Below are 15,751 nucleotides of genomic sequence, written 5' to 3'. Positions count from 1 at the left end.
TAAGTTGGGCAACCGATAGTGTTTGAGATTTGGCCATCGTGTGAAAGTGATATCAAGTAGAAAGTGTTTGGAGTCCATCACACTATCTAATATGCCTCGTTTTGTGAGAGAGAATGTCGCCAATCCTGAGTAACAAACGAGGCCACAAAGTAAAATCCACAAACTAAATTGATTTTATTAGAATTTAGAAGTATGGGGACCAAATCAGGAAATGATAAAACATGGACCATTTTTTCATTCAACTAATTCGAATTAGGGTCTAATAAAGAATAAGTTGGTCTGCAAAATAATAATTCTAGCAATTAAACATAATCAAATGGTGAAAATACAGAATGGTGTCACGTCCTGGCCCGCACCCCCACCATATCTCGGGCTCGACTTCACCGTATTAGGATATTGTCTGTTTTGGACCCCGACCACGACTTCACTGTTTTGTTTCTAGGAACTCACACGACAACTTCCTAGTAGGTCACCCATCATGGGATTACTCTTGCGCAAACTCGCTTAACTTCGGAGTTTCTACGGAACCGAAAGCCAATGAGCTCCCAAAAGGCCTTGTGCTAGGTAGAGATGGAAATATACATATAAGGCTTACAGGATTCTCTCTCCTAGACCATGTGGGATGTTACAATGGGGTCTGGCCTATGCTGGCCTCCATGCGGCGATCATGCAAATAATGCAACTTTTGTTGTTTGAATTATTCACTATGAGAAGTGATTTTTGTAATTTTTGTTTTTGTTTTGGGTTAAAGGGTACCAAATACACACATAGCATTTCAAATCCGAAACCTCCTCTAGCTAAAGGGTACTTGAAGCCCAGAAAAACACTGAACAAAGAAAGTCATCAACTAAAATGATTACAAAAACAACTTGAGTCTTGGCAATCCTAGCAATATAAAAAACAAAAACAAAAATTAACGAAGAGATGGACAAATTAAAGGAAAATAAATTAGATTAAACCCGAGTCCTAGCATCTTCTATAATTTTGCTTCTTCTTGTTTTTCTAGTTATTTAATTAAATAAATTAGAGAAAAATAACAACAACAAAAAGAGATGCATGCAGAAGGAGAAGCATAAAAGTCACTACCCTATATATTGTAACTACTTTGGTTCATGTGCATGTAACTGGAAATATAGTATTGAGGCATGAGGTTATGCTTTTGACAATAAAATGGCAATGATTTTTGTGCAGAAAATTTTCAATGTGTCCAAAATATGAAATGGTTCATCATATGGTATTATACAAGTGGAGGGAAGTTTTTTTTTTTTTTTTTGTAAGTGTTTCTCCATTTATATAATGAAACATAAATCTACAGCTTAATTTTCATGTATTGCATAATTTGGTATATAAGTACATACAATCCTTGTTCTCAAAGGAAAACTAAAAATGACATAAGAGATATCCTTCCTAATAAAGGAATCTATTATTTACACAATATTTACATTCGTATTTGTAAAGATTACTCACGGCAACACTCCCCCTCAAGTTCATGGACGGAGCCAATGAAGGCTCAATGGGGGCATCATTGGCTCACTGGGGGCATATGCCCCCACTCAAGTGATTCGTTTGTTAAGTTGTAGACTACAATTATATAATACACACGCGTTTATCTTGAAGAAAATAGAATGTTCAATTCCAACATACCTTCATACTGCATATACTCCATATTAAATATTATATGAGCAAAAGTGACTCTTGTTCTGGCATGCAACTGAAAAACCGCGCCAGCGTAATCAGGTATTAATATTTTTCTTATCACTTGTCACCTTCCCGACTACACTGAAAATTTTTAAGTACATTGGAATTGTGATGCATCATCATTTGGAATCACCCTCTTCAAGTAGGGTATAAGCCATACTATAATAAGGTGTTCTTAGTTGATTTTCGAGTTACCACCCACACTAGAAGAAATTTCTAGCTTCGTCCCTATTCAAGTTGGAGCATAGATGTCACACATGCCCAGCTTGACAATTGAGTCACCAAGAATCCTACTACACATAACATGAGTGAGAATATCCGCAAGTTGTTCTTCCGAGTTCACAAACAATATTAACACAATCTTCTTCTCAAGCTTTTCCTTAATGAAGTGCCAATCAACCTCCACATGCTTCGTTCTGTCATGCTGTACCAAGTTCTCTGCAATCTCTTGTGCCGACTCATTGTCACAGTAAAAATTTGTGGCCTCCTTCGGTTTGAAACAAAGACCCTAAAGCAACTTACGTAACCAAAGAACTTCACATACTCCATGCGCCATACCTGTGAATTCGGCCTCTGCAGAAGACCTAGACACCACCTTTTGTTTCTTGCTCCTCCAAGTAACTAAATTTGCACCAACGAACGTAAAGTATCCAGAAGTAGAACTCCTATCAGTCACATCACCTACCTAATCAATATCAGTAAACCCTTCAATTTTTAAATGACCGGAATTTTTATACAAAATTCCCTTCCCGAGGCCAACTTTAAATAAGCTAAAACCTGCATAACAGCAACCATATGATCCACATTTGGTGAGTGCATAAATTGACTCACTACACTCACTGCATAGGCTATATCCAGACGAATATGGGCTAAATAATTTAGTCTTCCTACCAATCTCTGATATCTGCCTTTATCTACTGGTTCCTGATCCGAATAAATTTCCAATTGATGTTTCTCCACAATAGGAGTATACACAGGTTTACACCCAAGCATACATGTTTCCTTTAACAAATCTAGAACATATTTCCATTGAGACAAGAAAATAGCTTCGGATGAACGAGCAACCTCTACTACGAGAAAATACTTTAAATCACCCAAACTCTTCATCTCAAACTCGGCAACAAGGTTTTTTTCCAGTTTCACAATCTCATCTGAATCATCACCTGTTATTATGATATCATCCACGTAAAAAATTAAGGTTGTTACTTTACCGTTTCTCCGTTTCACAAATAGAGTATGATCAGAATGACTTTGATAATACCCATTCTTCCTCATAGCCTGAGTGAATCTCCCAAACCATGCATGAGGTGACTGCTTAAGCCCATAAAGTGACTTCCACAATTGACACACTCCCATTTTTCCCCCAATGTTATATCCTAGAGGAAAATCCATATACACTTCCTCCTCTAGATGTCCATGAAGAAAAGCATTTTTTACATCAAACTGTTTCAATGGCCAATCCAAATTTGTAGCTAATGAGATAAGAACTCATACCGTATTCATCTTGGCTACTGGAGAAAAAGTTTATATCCTTTTGGTACCAACCTTGCTTTTTACCTATTGAGTAATCCGTCAGCCTTGTATTTAACTGTAAAAACCCGTTGGAACGCAACTGGTATTTTTCCTTTTGACAGCTTCACTACTTCCCATGTATTATTTTTCTGTAATGCCCTCATCTCTTCATCTATTGCTTCAGCCCATTCTTGATTCTTCAAAGCATCCTTTACTCGAGTTGGTACTTGAATTTACTCCACATTGTTCACTCAAGCTTAACTTTTGGGTAAAAGATTTTTACATGACATATAATTGGCTATTGGATACTTTACTTTTCCTTCCGGATAAAACCTGTGAGGGGGCATACCACAATTTTGCCTTGGTGGCAACTTATATGTACTTATAACATCATTAGTTACATGAGCATCAATAGTACTTACCTCAGGGATATTCAGAGAAGACGTATTGGAGACGGCACTATAAAGCTAGAAAGAGGAAAAGCAACTTCAGCACAAGTCTTGGGGCTGCTGGCTTCGGCAACAGCTGCTTGAACACCAGCACAGGGACTCTTGGCATTCCTTTCTTCAGCAATCAATGGTTGAACCCCTATAGCAGGCTCAGCAAGAAGGGACCGCAGCTCTACTACATCAATCGGTATGGCATTGTCATTATCACGATGCACTCCCCCTGAAGAAAGTATGTCTTGTACATCCAACCACACAAAAACACCATCAAGATCACAAATACTAGCATTCTCCCCCTTGTGATCAGAAGGTGACGATGCTGGAGGATAAAAATATTCCGATTCAAAAAAAGTCACATCTGTGGTGACATACATGTGGCGGGTTTCAGGGTGATAACACTTATAAACTTTTTGTTGGGATGCAAATCCAACAGAGACACATCAAAGAGCACATGGATCTAATTTACTACGATGAATCTTGTGGATATGAACATAAGCAACACATCCAAACACCCGAGGAGTAAGAGTGTTGGTAGAGACACCAGGAACATGTTCCGTCAATACTTGGAGTGGAGTACAGAATTCTACAACCCGTGATGACATGCGATTAATTACATACACTGCATATGCGACCATGTCCGGCCAAAAACTCTTAGGTATGGACGCACCAACAAGCAATGCATGAGCAGTTTCCAAAATATGACAATTTTTTCTCTCAGCAACCCCATTTTGTTATGGGGTATGAGGACAACTTGTTTCATGGAGGAACGGAAAAAAAAGAAGATAGCTCAGAGTTAACATATTCACCCCTGTTATCAAAACAAAGAACCTTAATAATAAAGGAATATTGTATAGCCACCATCTGAGAAAAAGATCGAATAATCATACTAACATCACTTTTATGTTTCAACTCATACTTAACCACTGAAACGGTATTAACGAGCGAATGCCCCCAAACATCTGAATGCACAAGCTCAAACGGGAACAATCTCTTATTCATACTAGGAGAAAGCAAAGCATGATGGCTCTTAGCAAGAATACATACTTCACAATGTAAGTATGATTCTTTTATTTCATGAAACAAACTAGGCAATATATGCCTTAAATAACCAAAAGAAGCATGTCTTAATCGATGATGCAACAACTAAACTTCTTGCAGATTACTAGTACGGGATGCTCGAACTACATTAGTTCTGCAAGGAACGACGTCATCCACATAATACAACCCCTTTATCTTAGTGTCAAGCCCAATTATCTCCTTGGTTTGAATATCCTAAAGTAAACAAAAAAAACGGATACATAAGTACAACACAATCCAATTGCTCAGTAAGTGGGGGAATAGATAATAAATGATGAGAAAATGACGGAACAAGCAAGCAGTGGTGAAGAGAGAGAGACGGTGTGAGGTCCACCATGTCGGCCCCAGTCACCATGGTAATGGTGCCATTCGCCATTGCTACACACTTTTGATGAGTTGTTGTCATACACGTAAATAACTTTTTATCGAATGTCATATGATCAGTTGCACCAGAGTACAGAATCCAACCTGTATGGTGTTCAGTACTAGAGGCTAAAAGAACACGTCCAACAGTACCTGTATTGGGCGAGGATTCACTAGAATTGATCCTAGTCAACAAAGTTTGACTTAGATCCCTTTGAATCTGCACGGCCTCCTTGTTACTAGGTGTTGCAGTGGCTACGGATGCACGACTCCCACTAGCTCCATTAGTAGCTTGCTCATTTACACACAACTTTTTCTTCAATTCTAGGAACTATTTAGGTACATCATGTTTTTGAAAACATATATCTTCTGTATGACGGGTTTGCCCACATAAAGTACACTTCAAATTATCTTTATTTTCTTGAGTAAATGGGAGAGAATTTGTTGATGACGACGAGCTATATGACCGGCGATACGATGGTGGCTGTGACATCATAGGCGAATGAGGTGTTCCTCCTTGATTCCCAACGACAGTGCCTCCCATCATAGTAGCATGGCATTGTGCTTCCCGCCTAACAACAAAAACACTTCCACGACGGATGGTAAATGTTGAGTTCTCAAAATATCACTATGTACCTTATCAAATATATCATCAAGTCCTGTTAGAAAAGCATACGCACAGTCCAGTTGGATTTCTTCTTGAAGTGTCTTCAAGTCAATAGCACATACTTCTTTAGCAGTACAAAGATGGATGAAAAACCTCATGATGGTAGGATCCATGCATTTAATCAACCACCCTTTCACAATTGCATTTCCAGTCTCCCAAGTTTCATACTCAGCACTGTCTTCCTTAGGCTTCTTAATACTCCTTGTCACGAACCCTTTTTTACCACGCCCAGCGATATGCATCTCCAATACTTTGGACCAAAGAGGATAATTTAATCCATTGAGTTTTACGGTACTTGATACATTTGAAGCATCACTCTGAATTACAACCAGACTCAAAATTGAGTTGTTAGCCGAGCCATGCGACCCACCCTCCAATTTTAGCCTTGATCCTTCTATAACACCTGCCATGGATCACACACAGTTACGCCCACAGAGCACACCAGGCAATACTCCTGCAACTTTCAGTTTGCTGCAACAAACGCAGCAAGAACATGAATCTACAGTTTGAACACGCAGCAGCAGTAGCACGGTAGAATTTTTTAGGGTTACGGTTAGGCTCCGATGCCAAATAGAAATTAATGGCTTAATTTTCATGTGTTGCATAATTTGGTATATAAGTACATACAATTCTTGTTCTCAAAGGAAAACTAAAAAGGACACAAGAGATATCCTTCCTAATAAAGGACTCTAATATTTACACAATATTTACATTCCTATTTCTAAAGATTACTCACGGCAACAAATAACATATAACGTATGTATCTATATTTCGAACATACTAAAAATCTTTCATTCTCGTAATAGCAATCAACTTCTTGTAAAGTAGTTAAGGAACAACCATTTTATAGATATATTTATCAATGTAATTAGTTATTGTTTGGTCAGAGCAGAATGGAATCATCATTCAGTTTTCTATACATTTTTTTTATTTTTTATAATACCAAAGATACTCCTTTTCCATGCATACAAGTGTGGCCTATTGTTGCAAGAAAAATATGTGCCTACCTACCTACCTCCAAACATAATAATTATATTCTTTCAAGTTACTTAAAAAACAAACTTCATGAATTTTCAAGCCAAGCACAAGCAATTTCCTTCTTTTATTTCATAAGAAGAAGCCAACAATATCTTTCATATTATAGGGTCAAATACTTGTGAAATCAACAGCAGGAACACACATTCAGCAAAGCACGATCGGATATTTGTGCTTGGTTGCTTGACATGCTCAATACTTTCGACATGCGCCTTTACATGTTATAGACTTTATCGTCTGACATTGGATATTCTCAACACTATCATCTCATTTTCTGGAATTTCTAGCATGGTTCAAATCCCCAGTTCACAAAATCTTTTTACAAATTTTCATCCAGTGAGGCGTGATGTGAAGAGAGAGAGAGAGAGAGAGAGAGAGAGAGAGAGAGAGAAGCGTAAAGGATTAATAACCTTTTTTTCTTTAGTTTTTCATTTTTTTTAAACAGAATTTTACACAAAAAGGCACGAAATTGTTATAAGTTCCATTAATTAAATGAAAAGATATACCAACTCTCCCAAAATCTTCAAGAACATACACACCACAAGCTACGGCAATTTTCTTTTGCAATATTCTACAATATCTCAAAAGTATATTTTTATTTGAGACGTAATTACACAAACACTTAATTAATATTAATCTCCATGCTGTATTGTATCTAGAAGGTACAAATCGTCATTCAATCCCGCCTCTTGTTCTTCTTGAGCAGGATGAACGACCAGCATCCACTGCTCTTGCGCCTGCAACCATGTAACCAGAAACACAATTAGATAAAACAAATAGACTTGGGACAAAAAATTAGGATTTAGTTAAATATTCTGTGCTGCGTTGAACTAAATATTGAAAGTGATGTGTGTACAGTTTCACTCATTCGATCGTTTGAACCGTCCATTTACAAGCCATGTCATGGCTGCTACTGAATCTATATATAAAAACATCAAAATATATTTACATATACTTCTTAAAAATTGATATATCATCTGTCACTTGTAATTTTGAGGAGTTTTAACTCCAAGTTCAAGGTAATGTTACCCATTATTGACAAACACTTTAATCTCAATACTTTCTAAAAACAATTTGCTATAATGTAAAAGGATTTATTTCACTAATGCGACTGTGAGTTGATTCTTATATATAGAAATCAAACACTAATTCTTACAACACTATTTGCTGTATATATTATTAAACTTGTTTGTACTAAGTTAACACTTTTATAGGCCCTATGTTGATATTTTTGACAAATGAAAAATATCTGATGAGATAGTTCTAAAAATACTACAATGTAATGTTTTGTAAACGTCACAAAAAAAATTTAATGGTGCCAAATTTTGAAAAGGCCCCCCAAAACTTGCACAACTTTTGCACCAAACAATCCTTTGTATACATGTTTCAATCTTATAGTCATGACATTTGGCAAATCAGTTTCTAGAATGTGAGTGAGTTACATGCAACTTTACCAGTTCCCACACGTTTTTATGCTTTCTTGCATGTACCCTTTCTTCCGTTAATGGAGACTCCGAAATTAAGAAATTTAGATGTATTTCAAGTTTCACCCAAATGTCCCACATGCTTACTTAGAGGATTGCTTCTGTTAATTCAAACGAAAATTCTTTTACGCTCGGGTGTGTGACATGCACCTAAGCAACAAGTGTTTGATGCGCGATCAATGATCCAATGGAAAATGATCTAACAGGCAAGCATTCCACCATACACAGACGCATACCAAACCCACAATTTAAATAGACTTTGTTTTGGTTTAGAAGTTTTTTATATTCTTTCATGAAGTTAATAAACTCAAGACTCCCCTGTTTTCATCACGAATGAATGATCACTTGTTCCGAAAATTTTAAAACAATCATGGAAATTGGTGTATGAATGAATTGAAGACAAACTCAAAATTAAAGAGCATGGTTTCCAGAATAAAATTTAAGAAAAAATAAATTTCCTATCGCTCGAATGGAAGTGAAACTCCGAGTTAAAATTGATAACATACCTGCCGTTGCTTCTGCTGCTACAGCTGCTGCTTCTGCTACCGCTGCCACTGCTTTTTATGCTTCCACTATTGATACTAGAAACACCACTTTCACTCCTTTCTGATACAGAAAATCTCTTCATCTTCCACCATTCATTATCCACACCCACTACCTTCACAGATCCATCCACCCCCTGAGGCTTTGGAGACACCTTTGCACTCATATTATTGCTATTTGCATCCACCACCAAGCACTCACCCTTCTCCTTAACGCTCTTATTATTCTTCTTCTTACCCCCCAAAGAAATTGGCAAAACCATCTTCAAAAGAAACCCCCCACTATCTATACTCCCACTCCTCATCACCAGTTTCTTCCTCTCACCATTTTTCTTCATTTCGTTTTCGTTTCCGTCTCCATTTCCCTCCTTACCAAATTCTCAGTACTTCTATCATCGTATTCTTCCTCTTGACCTTGATATTGATTTCGATCTTCTTCTTCGTCGCCACCCATTGGCCTATACTTATGCTCAACGAGATCTTTCAGCGAAAGCTCGTAGCACGACTCAGGCATGTTCTTCACCATCTCCATGAGCTCCATCTGTCCTCTGGCGATCGCTTGTTTTTTCGAAGTCGGGGACAGACTCCGATAGTTCTTCACGCGGCTCGTCGTCTTCCACAACGGCGGCGAGTCAGACTCGTCACCGGAAGCAGTAGTAGTATCGACGTTGATCCGGCCTCCCATGCTGTGGTTTCCATATTTTTGAGTAGTTTTCTGAGGAGCCCGGGAAGCGTAATTTACGGAATGCCAAGAATCGTAGTTTGTTGTTGTGTCACTTTTAATTTGGTCGTCGTCGGCGCGGCTGTTGAAGAGGAATGGCTGTTCATGTGGGTTTGTGTTGGGATCAAGCATGGTGTTTGTTTCCTGAGAAAATTAGAGAGGAAAGGGAAGGAAAATGATGTAAGAACAAAGAGAATGGGGATCGTGTGAGGGGTAGGGTTGTTGTAGTAGTGTGTTTGAAGCAGGGATTGCCAGGTGGGTGGGTGCTCGGGGTTATCATCACTCACCCTTTTATTCTTTTGTTGTATTTGTCATTTTTTTGGCAACCAAGTTTTTAATGGAGATATCATGGCATTGGGTTGGGGTTTGGGAGGGTGGGGATCATAAAATGAAATTTTTTTGAAGTCAGGGGCTCTAGATGGGGCAGTGCTGGGTGGATGTGGGACCTTACTCGTCCTCCTCTATATATTTCTTGTGCTTTTTTTTTTTTTTTTTTTAATTTCTTTTTGAGGAGGAGCTCAGATGCCAAATTATTAGGCTTTTGATTCCTTTTCTCTTTTGCTAAATTCTTATATAATCAAGTCGGGTAGAGCAATATGTTATTTTTATGTATTGAGTTTGAGTTATTTTCTCACAATATTTACATATATTTAATATAATTATTATCTAGATTGTTAGAATGTGATATTTACATGAGTTATGCCTTACCATGACATGGTAATTAACTGTTGTAGTAAAACTTGATAATTTGAAGGAAATAATGAAAGTATCTAATACAGTCACTATCTCAATCTTGAGATGATGATATTCACAAAAGTCATGTAAGTATTCTAGGGAAACTCGATCGTCAAATATTGGTACTTACATAAGTTACATGGATTGTATTAAATAGTAATATTTATATAAGTTACATCTTATTATCAAATAATTTTACTAAATACGTATAAATATTGTAGCTAATCTCGAAAATTTAAGGGAAAGAATGAAAGATTATTGATAGTTAAGTTTGTTTTTATCCGGGCAATATTCCACTTTATATATATCCTAAAGTGGAATTTACTATTGCTTGATTAAATGCTACTTTAACTTGTCTTTGCCTTTATAAAAAGGAAAAAAGAAAGAAAGAAAGGCAAATACCAAACAGCAAAAGCTCCTTCTACCTGCCTAGTAATTATTTTGTTTCATTAGAGCAACTATTGGAGGTCGTTTAGTTAAATTTCAGCCTTAATTATAAGCCTTAAATGTTTTTGGACTTTTTATAAAGGTAATGTTTGAGAGATTCTGTACTTAAACTGTATTTTGTAGATAATATGATATGAGGGTTGATTGTTCAACTTCTTCTTGAATTAACTGAATAAAACATGAGAGCCAAAAGTTCATTTTTACTATTTTATTTAAGAAATGAGAAGGAAATTTGAACTATTGACATTGTCTTAAGGTAAAATTGTCCGTACAACTCAAAGTATAAGTCATTAGAATGAGTTCGGCTTGTTTTTATCAAGGCAATATTCTACTTTATATTAATCTTTCAAATGCGAAAAAAAAAAAATTAGAATTCTAGAAATGTTATCCAATATATAATCATCTTTGATATTTCATTAAGTATCATACTTATATTCTTAACCAAACTGAACTATAAGCTCTTGTAAAGTGAGGTTTGTCAAGTTAAATTAGGTGAAAATGTGTTTTGTATTTAACAAAATAAATAAATTGGCCGAACAAAACATGAGGCGAGGTTAAAAATTCACGTGAGTATCTTCCACTATGCATTATAGTGCATAGGTTTAATCAACTTTCGAAAGTTCAAATAGTTAATGGTTCAAAGAATCAATTAAGCTTCTAGTCCTTAATTTTCTTTTCTTTATAAAAATTTCAGAACTAAGATACTAATATTAAGACTCCTACTTTGCAGCTATTTTTGGTCATTCAGAACCTCCAAAAGCTAAAGCTTTTTTGAAAAAAGTTAGCTGGCATTATTAACATGAAAGTATTTTCACAAATAACTATGTAAATTACTATGTAATTTGTCCCCTGAAAAGCAAAAGCATGCATAAGATAAGACAAAACACAGTGTTTATGTAAAATTGCTATTTCCTTTTGAGCACAGGCATGTGGTGTCTATTATTTAAGCATGAACAGGTGACACCCGTGAAATCGATCACCTCCCATTATATCAATCGTGATTCAGTATCACTCACCGACTCACCACCATGATCAGATAATGAACGTACGGGTGGGATATATATCACACCAAAGGTTTAGGGCGTTACTAAGTAATTTTTTCATCCTTCCTATTATCTTACGAATACTTCCTGCATTTCTCACTTCGTGATGAGCTCATTCCTCACTTTCAAGTAACATATTTTTATCGTAAAAATTTTATAATCGGAACCATTCAATTTCTAACTCTAAATTTGAAGATTATTCCTATAAAAAAATCATTCGAATTAGAGATCATTTAGTATGCAAATGTACCAAATAAATCAAGGTGTAGGTATTAAGTAACATATTAATGGCAAACCCCGTTCATTTATTTTATACATCTAAATGACTAAAGGATCTACCATTTGAATGATTTTTGTAAGTATGATCTTCAAAGAAAGATTAAGATATTGAACAGTTCAATATAAAATTTATGCCTTGAAGATACATTATTTACAAGTGGAGCAATGAGTTCATCCCTAATGAGGAATGCAAGTATTATCCTTATCTTATAATTTAAGGTTGGTAACATCATTATCATGTTGGTGATGATGATGGGTGGTGGCGGCAGTCATGAAGGTGATTATGGTGGTGGTGGTGGTGACGTCGGTGATGGTAATGGGTGGTGTTGATGGAGGGTGGTGGTGATGATGATGATGGTGGAGGGTGGCGGTGATTATGGTGGGTGGGAGGCGACGGTGTTGATGGTGGGTGAAGGTGGTAGGAAAGATGATATTGGTAGGTAGTGGTGGTGGTAGTGGCGACAATGGCAGCATCAACAATATGATAGCAGTTGGAGGTGGCAGTGGTGATGGTGATGATAGGTGGTAGTAGCAATGTTGATTATAGGTGGTGTTAATTGTGGCGGTGATAATGGTGGGTTGTGGCGACGCCGGCAATGATGATGGTGAGTAGGGGATCGAGGGGAGGGTGGTAGTAGCGGTGTCGATTATTTAATGCAATCTTGTCATGTTTCTTCACAAACTCATGTATTATTTTCTCATATGTGAGTGCCTTAACCTTGCACATGCCTTCAGAGCAATGTGTATGGTTAAATTATTGGGCTTTTCATCATTTCCCTTGACTCATATATCATGTTATGGAAGAGATACAAGGTATCTTCCCATCAATTCTCTCTACAGTAGCTCCTAAGCGTGGCATTTAAGAGAGATAGTTAAGTTGGGTGATTCGTCAAACACCTTGTGGGCATAACCAAGTGACTCATATAATTTTTAAGCATGCATATTGGGCTCTATTCCCTTGCTCAACATTGCATTAAAGTACCTATTGGCTAACATATACCGGTTGTGGCGTATAATGGCCTTTAAAGAGAATCTGACCAGACTTGAAACTTCTCTGCACACTCAGCTTCGTCATATTATCAAACAACTTAACAAACTCTTGAATAATGATAGCCTTACCATATCCCTTCTTAACAACGTCGTTTTATGTTCTTTTTATCCCAGGACCAAAACGACGTCGTTTTGGCCTGGGTATTTAAAAATAAAAATAAAAAGGAAAAAACGCATGAGAAGTAGTGAAGCATAAAACATAGATGCATCGAAGTAGCGCAGCAGATTTCGGTAGCAATTCAGAGGACCAAAGGGGTGCAATCCTCACACTTAATGGTGGCTTCTGGAGATCGAAGGGGCGGCCGCTCCTCCTTGTCCCCATGTAGCTTCGCCCATAACGATGGGTGGTGGCAATGCTGACGATGATGAATGGGGGCTGAGGGGGGGGGTGGTGGTGGCAACGGTGTTGATTGTAAATGGTGTGGGTTTGTGACGGTGGTGATGTTGATGGTTAATATCAACGATGATAGTTGATGGTGGGTAATGGGGCGCCAACAATAATGATGTTGAGTGGGGTTGGTGGCAATGACGATGGTTATGGTGGTAGTTGTGGATGCAAATTATTCCTCCTCCTTGATCTTGGACAAAATTTCACCTACAAAACAAATAACACCTTAAGTCAAGGCCAAGAGTCTCACATGCCCATGATGATTTTTTTTTTTGGGGGGAGGGGGGGCGGCAGGGCGCTTCGGCCGAAGAACCTCTAATGCCAAAGTTAGAATTTTGAGGGAAAAGTGTTTAGATTAATTAGGTGGCATTTTTGGGTGTAATTTGTAGTTAATTACCCAATTAATAGATTAATTAGGTAATAAATCAATTAATTAGTTAATTAATATAATTTGAAAGGAATGTTTTGGGAGTTACCTTGCCCCCTTTGGAGAGATGGTGACCGCCCCTTGTGGCATTTTTGAGTGTAATTTGTAGTTAATTAGCCAATTAATAGATTAATTAGGTAATAAATCAATTAATTAGTTAATTAATATAATTTGAAATGAATGTTTTGGGGTTACCTTGTGGAGAAGATTCGAAGAGGATGGATGGAATAGGTTTTGAATAAATACCTATTTTGGGCACTTTTTACTTGATTGAGGGATGATTGTCTATTGCTCGCGCGTAGGAGTTCCGGTGTTTCTTGAGGGTAATTTTGTTCTTTTTACCCTAGAATCCATGTGTCGCCTCCATATTTTTCTTGATTATTTTTTGCTCCACAGTAGTGGTTGCAACAATGGTGGTCACTCATGCTTGAGTTTTTTTTTAACTCTCACTCATGGAAATACAGTAATAACAACTACATATTTACATGGAATTTAAACGGTCCCAAAGTCAATTTTTTTGTTCCACCCGGAAATTCTATATTTCTATGTTTATGAATCTAAATAAGAAAATTGATGCATGTTAATTTACAAATTTGAACTTTTGTTCAAATTTCAAGTTTATTTCCACCATCTGAACAGTGAGTAAATGAAAATAACAAGCAATACATGGATCTCTAAAAGCATCTAGAACTAGTCTTTTAGTCGTGTCAATTGATAAGCTTATATTTATATATATTTTACATCAAATTCACTTGTCTTTTCTTAGTTAGTTCCTTGTATTTTTGAGCTATTTACTTTGTTTTTGTGTTTTGTAAGATTTGTCAAGCAAAGAAAAGAAAAATAGCACAAGTGGGATTTTAAGTAACAAATTCGTCAAAACTGCCTATGCAGATCAGCTGACTTTGGAAGCAAGTTGCGACAACTCATAATGAATTAGAGAATGATCCTTATATGCTTTGAAAGCTACGGATGTCTATTTTCTGGAGCATTTCATGGATTGTTCATATCATTTTTCTAGAAGAAGTTATGGTTGTTTTAACACTGAAAGGTTCACAAGAGACTTAGCAGTTTGTAACTGCAATAAAAGCAATAAACCCAATAAATCTAGCAGCCAAAATTGATGCAGTCAAGAACAAACCAGCTAACACTTAATCAAATATAAAAGGGAAAGGAATTGAAGATGAGGATTAAGAGGGAGTAATTGGCATAAAGGCGACCCAAGGAGTTACAATTGTTTTACCATTTCCTCTCACTTATTGTCATCACTAAATGGCTATTAGTGGCTGAGTTAAGTGATAGGAGCATATTCATGCGACTTAATTAGCTTGTTCTCGTGCATTTATGTTGTGTTTACTTAGTTGTTTTAGTGTTTAAGGCCACTTTTGTGTATTTTCAGATTATAAGGACAAAGTGTGCAAGATGATGCAATTTGGAGCTTTTGGAGCAAAACTGAGCTGGAATGTGGTCTATGCAAATGGAGCACGAGGAATGGACGTCCAAAACTAAACCCTAAGCCGTGGCCCCCCCATTTGATTATGCACCCTAATTCCTCTCCAAAACCGTGCAGCCACCATCACAGATTATTCCCCATTAATTCCCTTAATTTCCCATCAATCCGTGCATTTTATTCACACCCTAATTCCTCCTTATTAACCCTAACACTAATCAACCACCATCCCATTTTTAATTCTTATTCCCTAAGCCATTATCTCCCATTTCCTCTCCATAAACCGTGCAATTCTACTAACCCTAAATAAAATATTCTAAGCCATTCATTCCATTACCTTTCATCCCATTATTCCTTCCCACTAAACCATGCATCCACTATTCCATTTCA

At 36.9% G+C, this 15,751-nt stretch overlaps 1 protein-coding gene across 1 annotated transcript; it reads right to left on the bottom strand.

Moving 5' to 3' along the window:
* Positions 1-7,238: 7,238 nt before the first annotated feature.
* On the bottom strand, positions 7,239-10,209 carry LOC103957907. Its single transcript, XM_009370131.3, is given in 3 exon segments — positions 7,239-7,535; positions 8,789-9,131; positions 9,134-10,209. Coding segments are annotated over 3 exon segments (948 nt in total). The 5' UTR covers positions 9,678-10,209; the 3' UTR covers positions 7,239-7,474.
* Between the last annotated feature and the right edge of the window lie 5,542 nt (positions 10,210-15,751).

This window comes from the organism of the source record quoted next, unplaced genomic scaffold (assembly GCF_019419815.1).
Source record: "Pyrus x bretschneideri cultivar Hongxiangsu unplaced genomic scaffold, Pyrus_bretschneideri_v1 Contig81, whole genome shotgun sequence".
Taxonomy (NCBI): Eukaryota; Viridiplantae; Streptophyta; class Magnoliopsida; order Rosales; family Rosaceae; genus Pyrus; species Pyrus x bretschneideri.
Note: the sequence above shows the minus strand (reverse complement) of the source record. Positions and strands in the feature narration are given on the sequence as shown.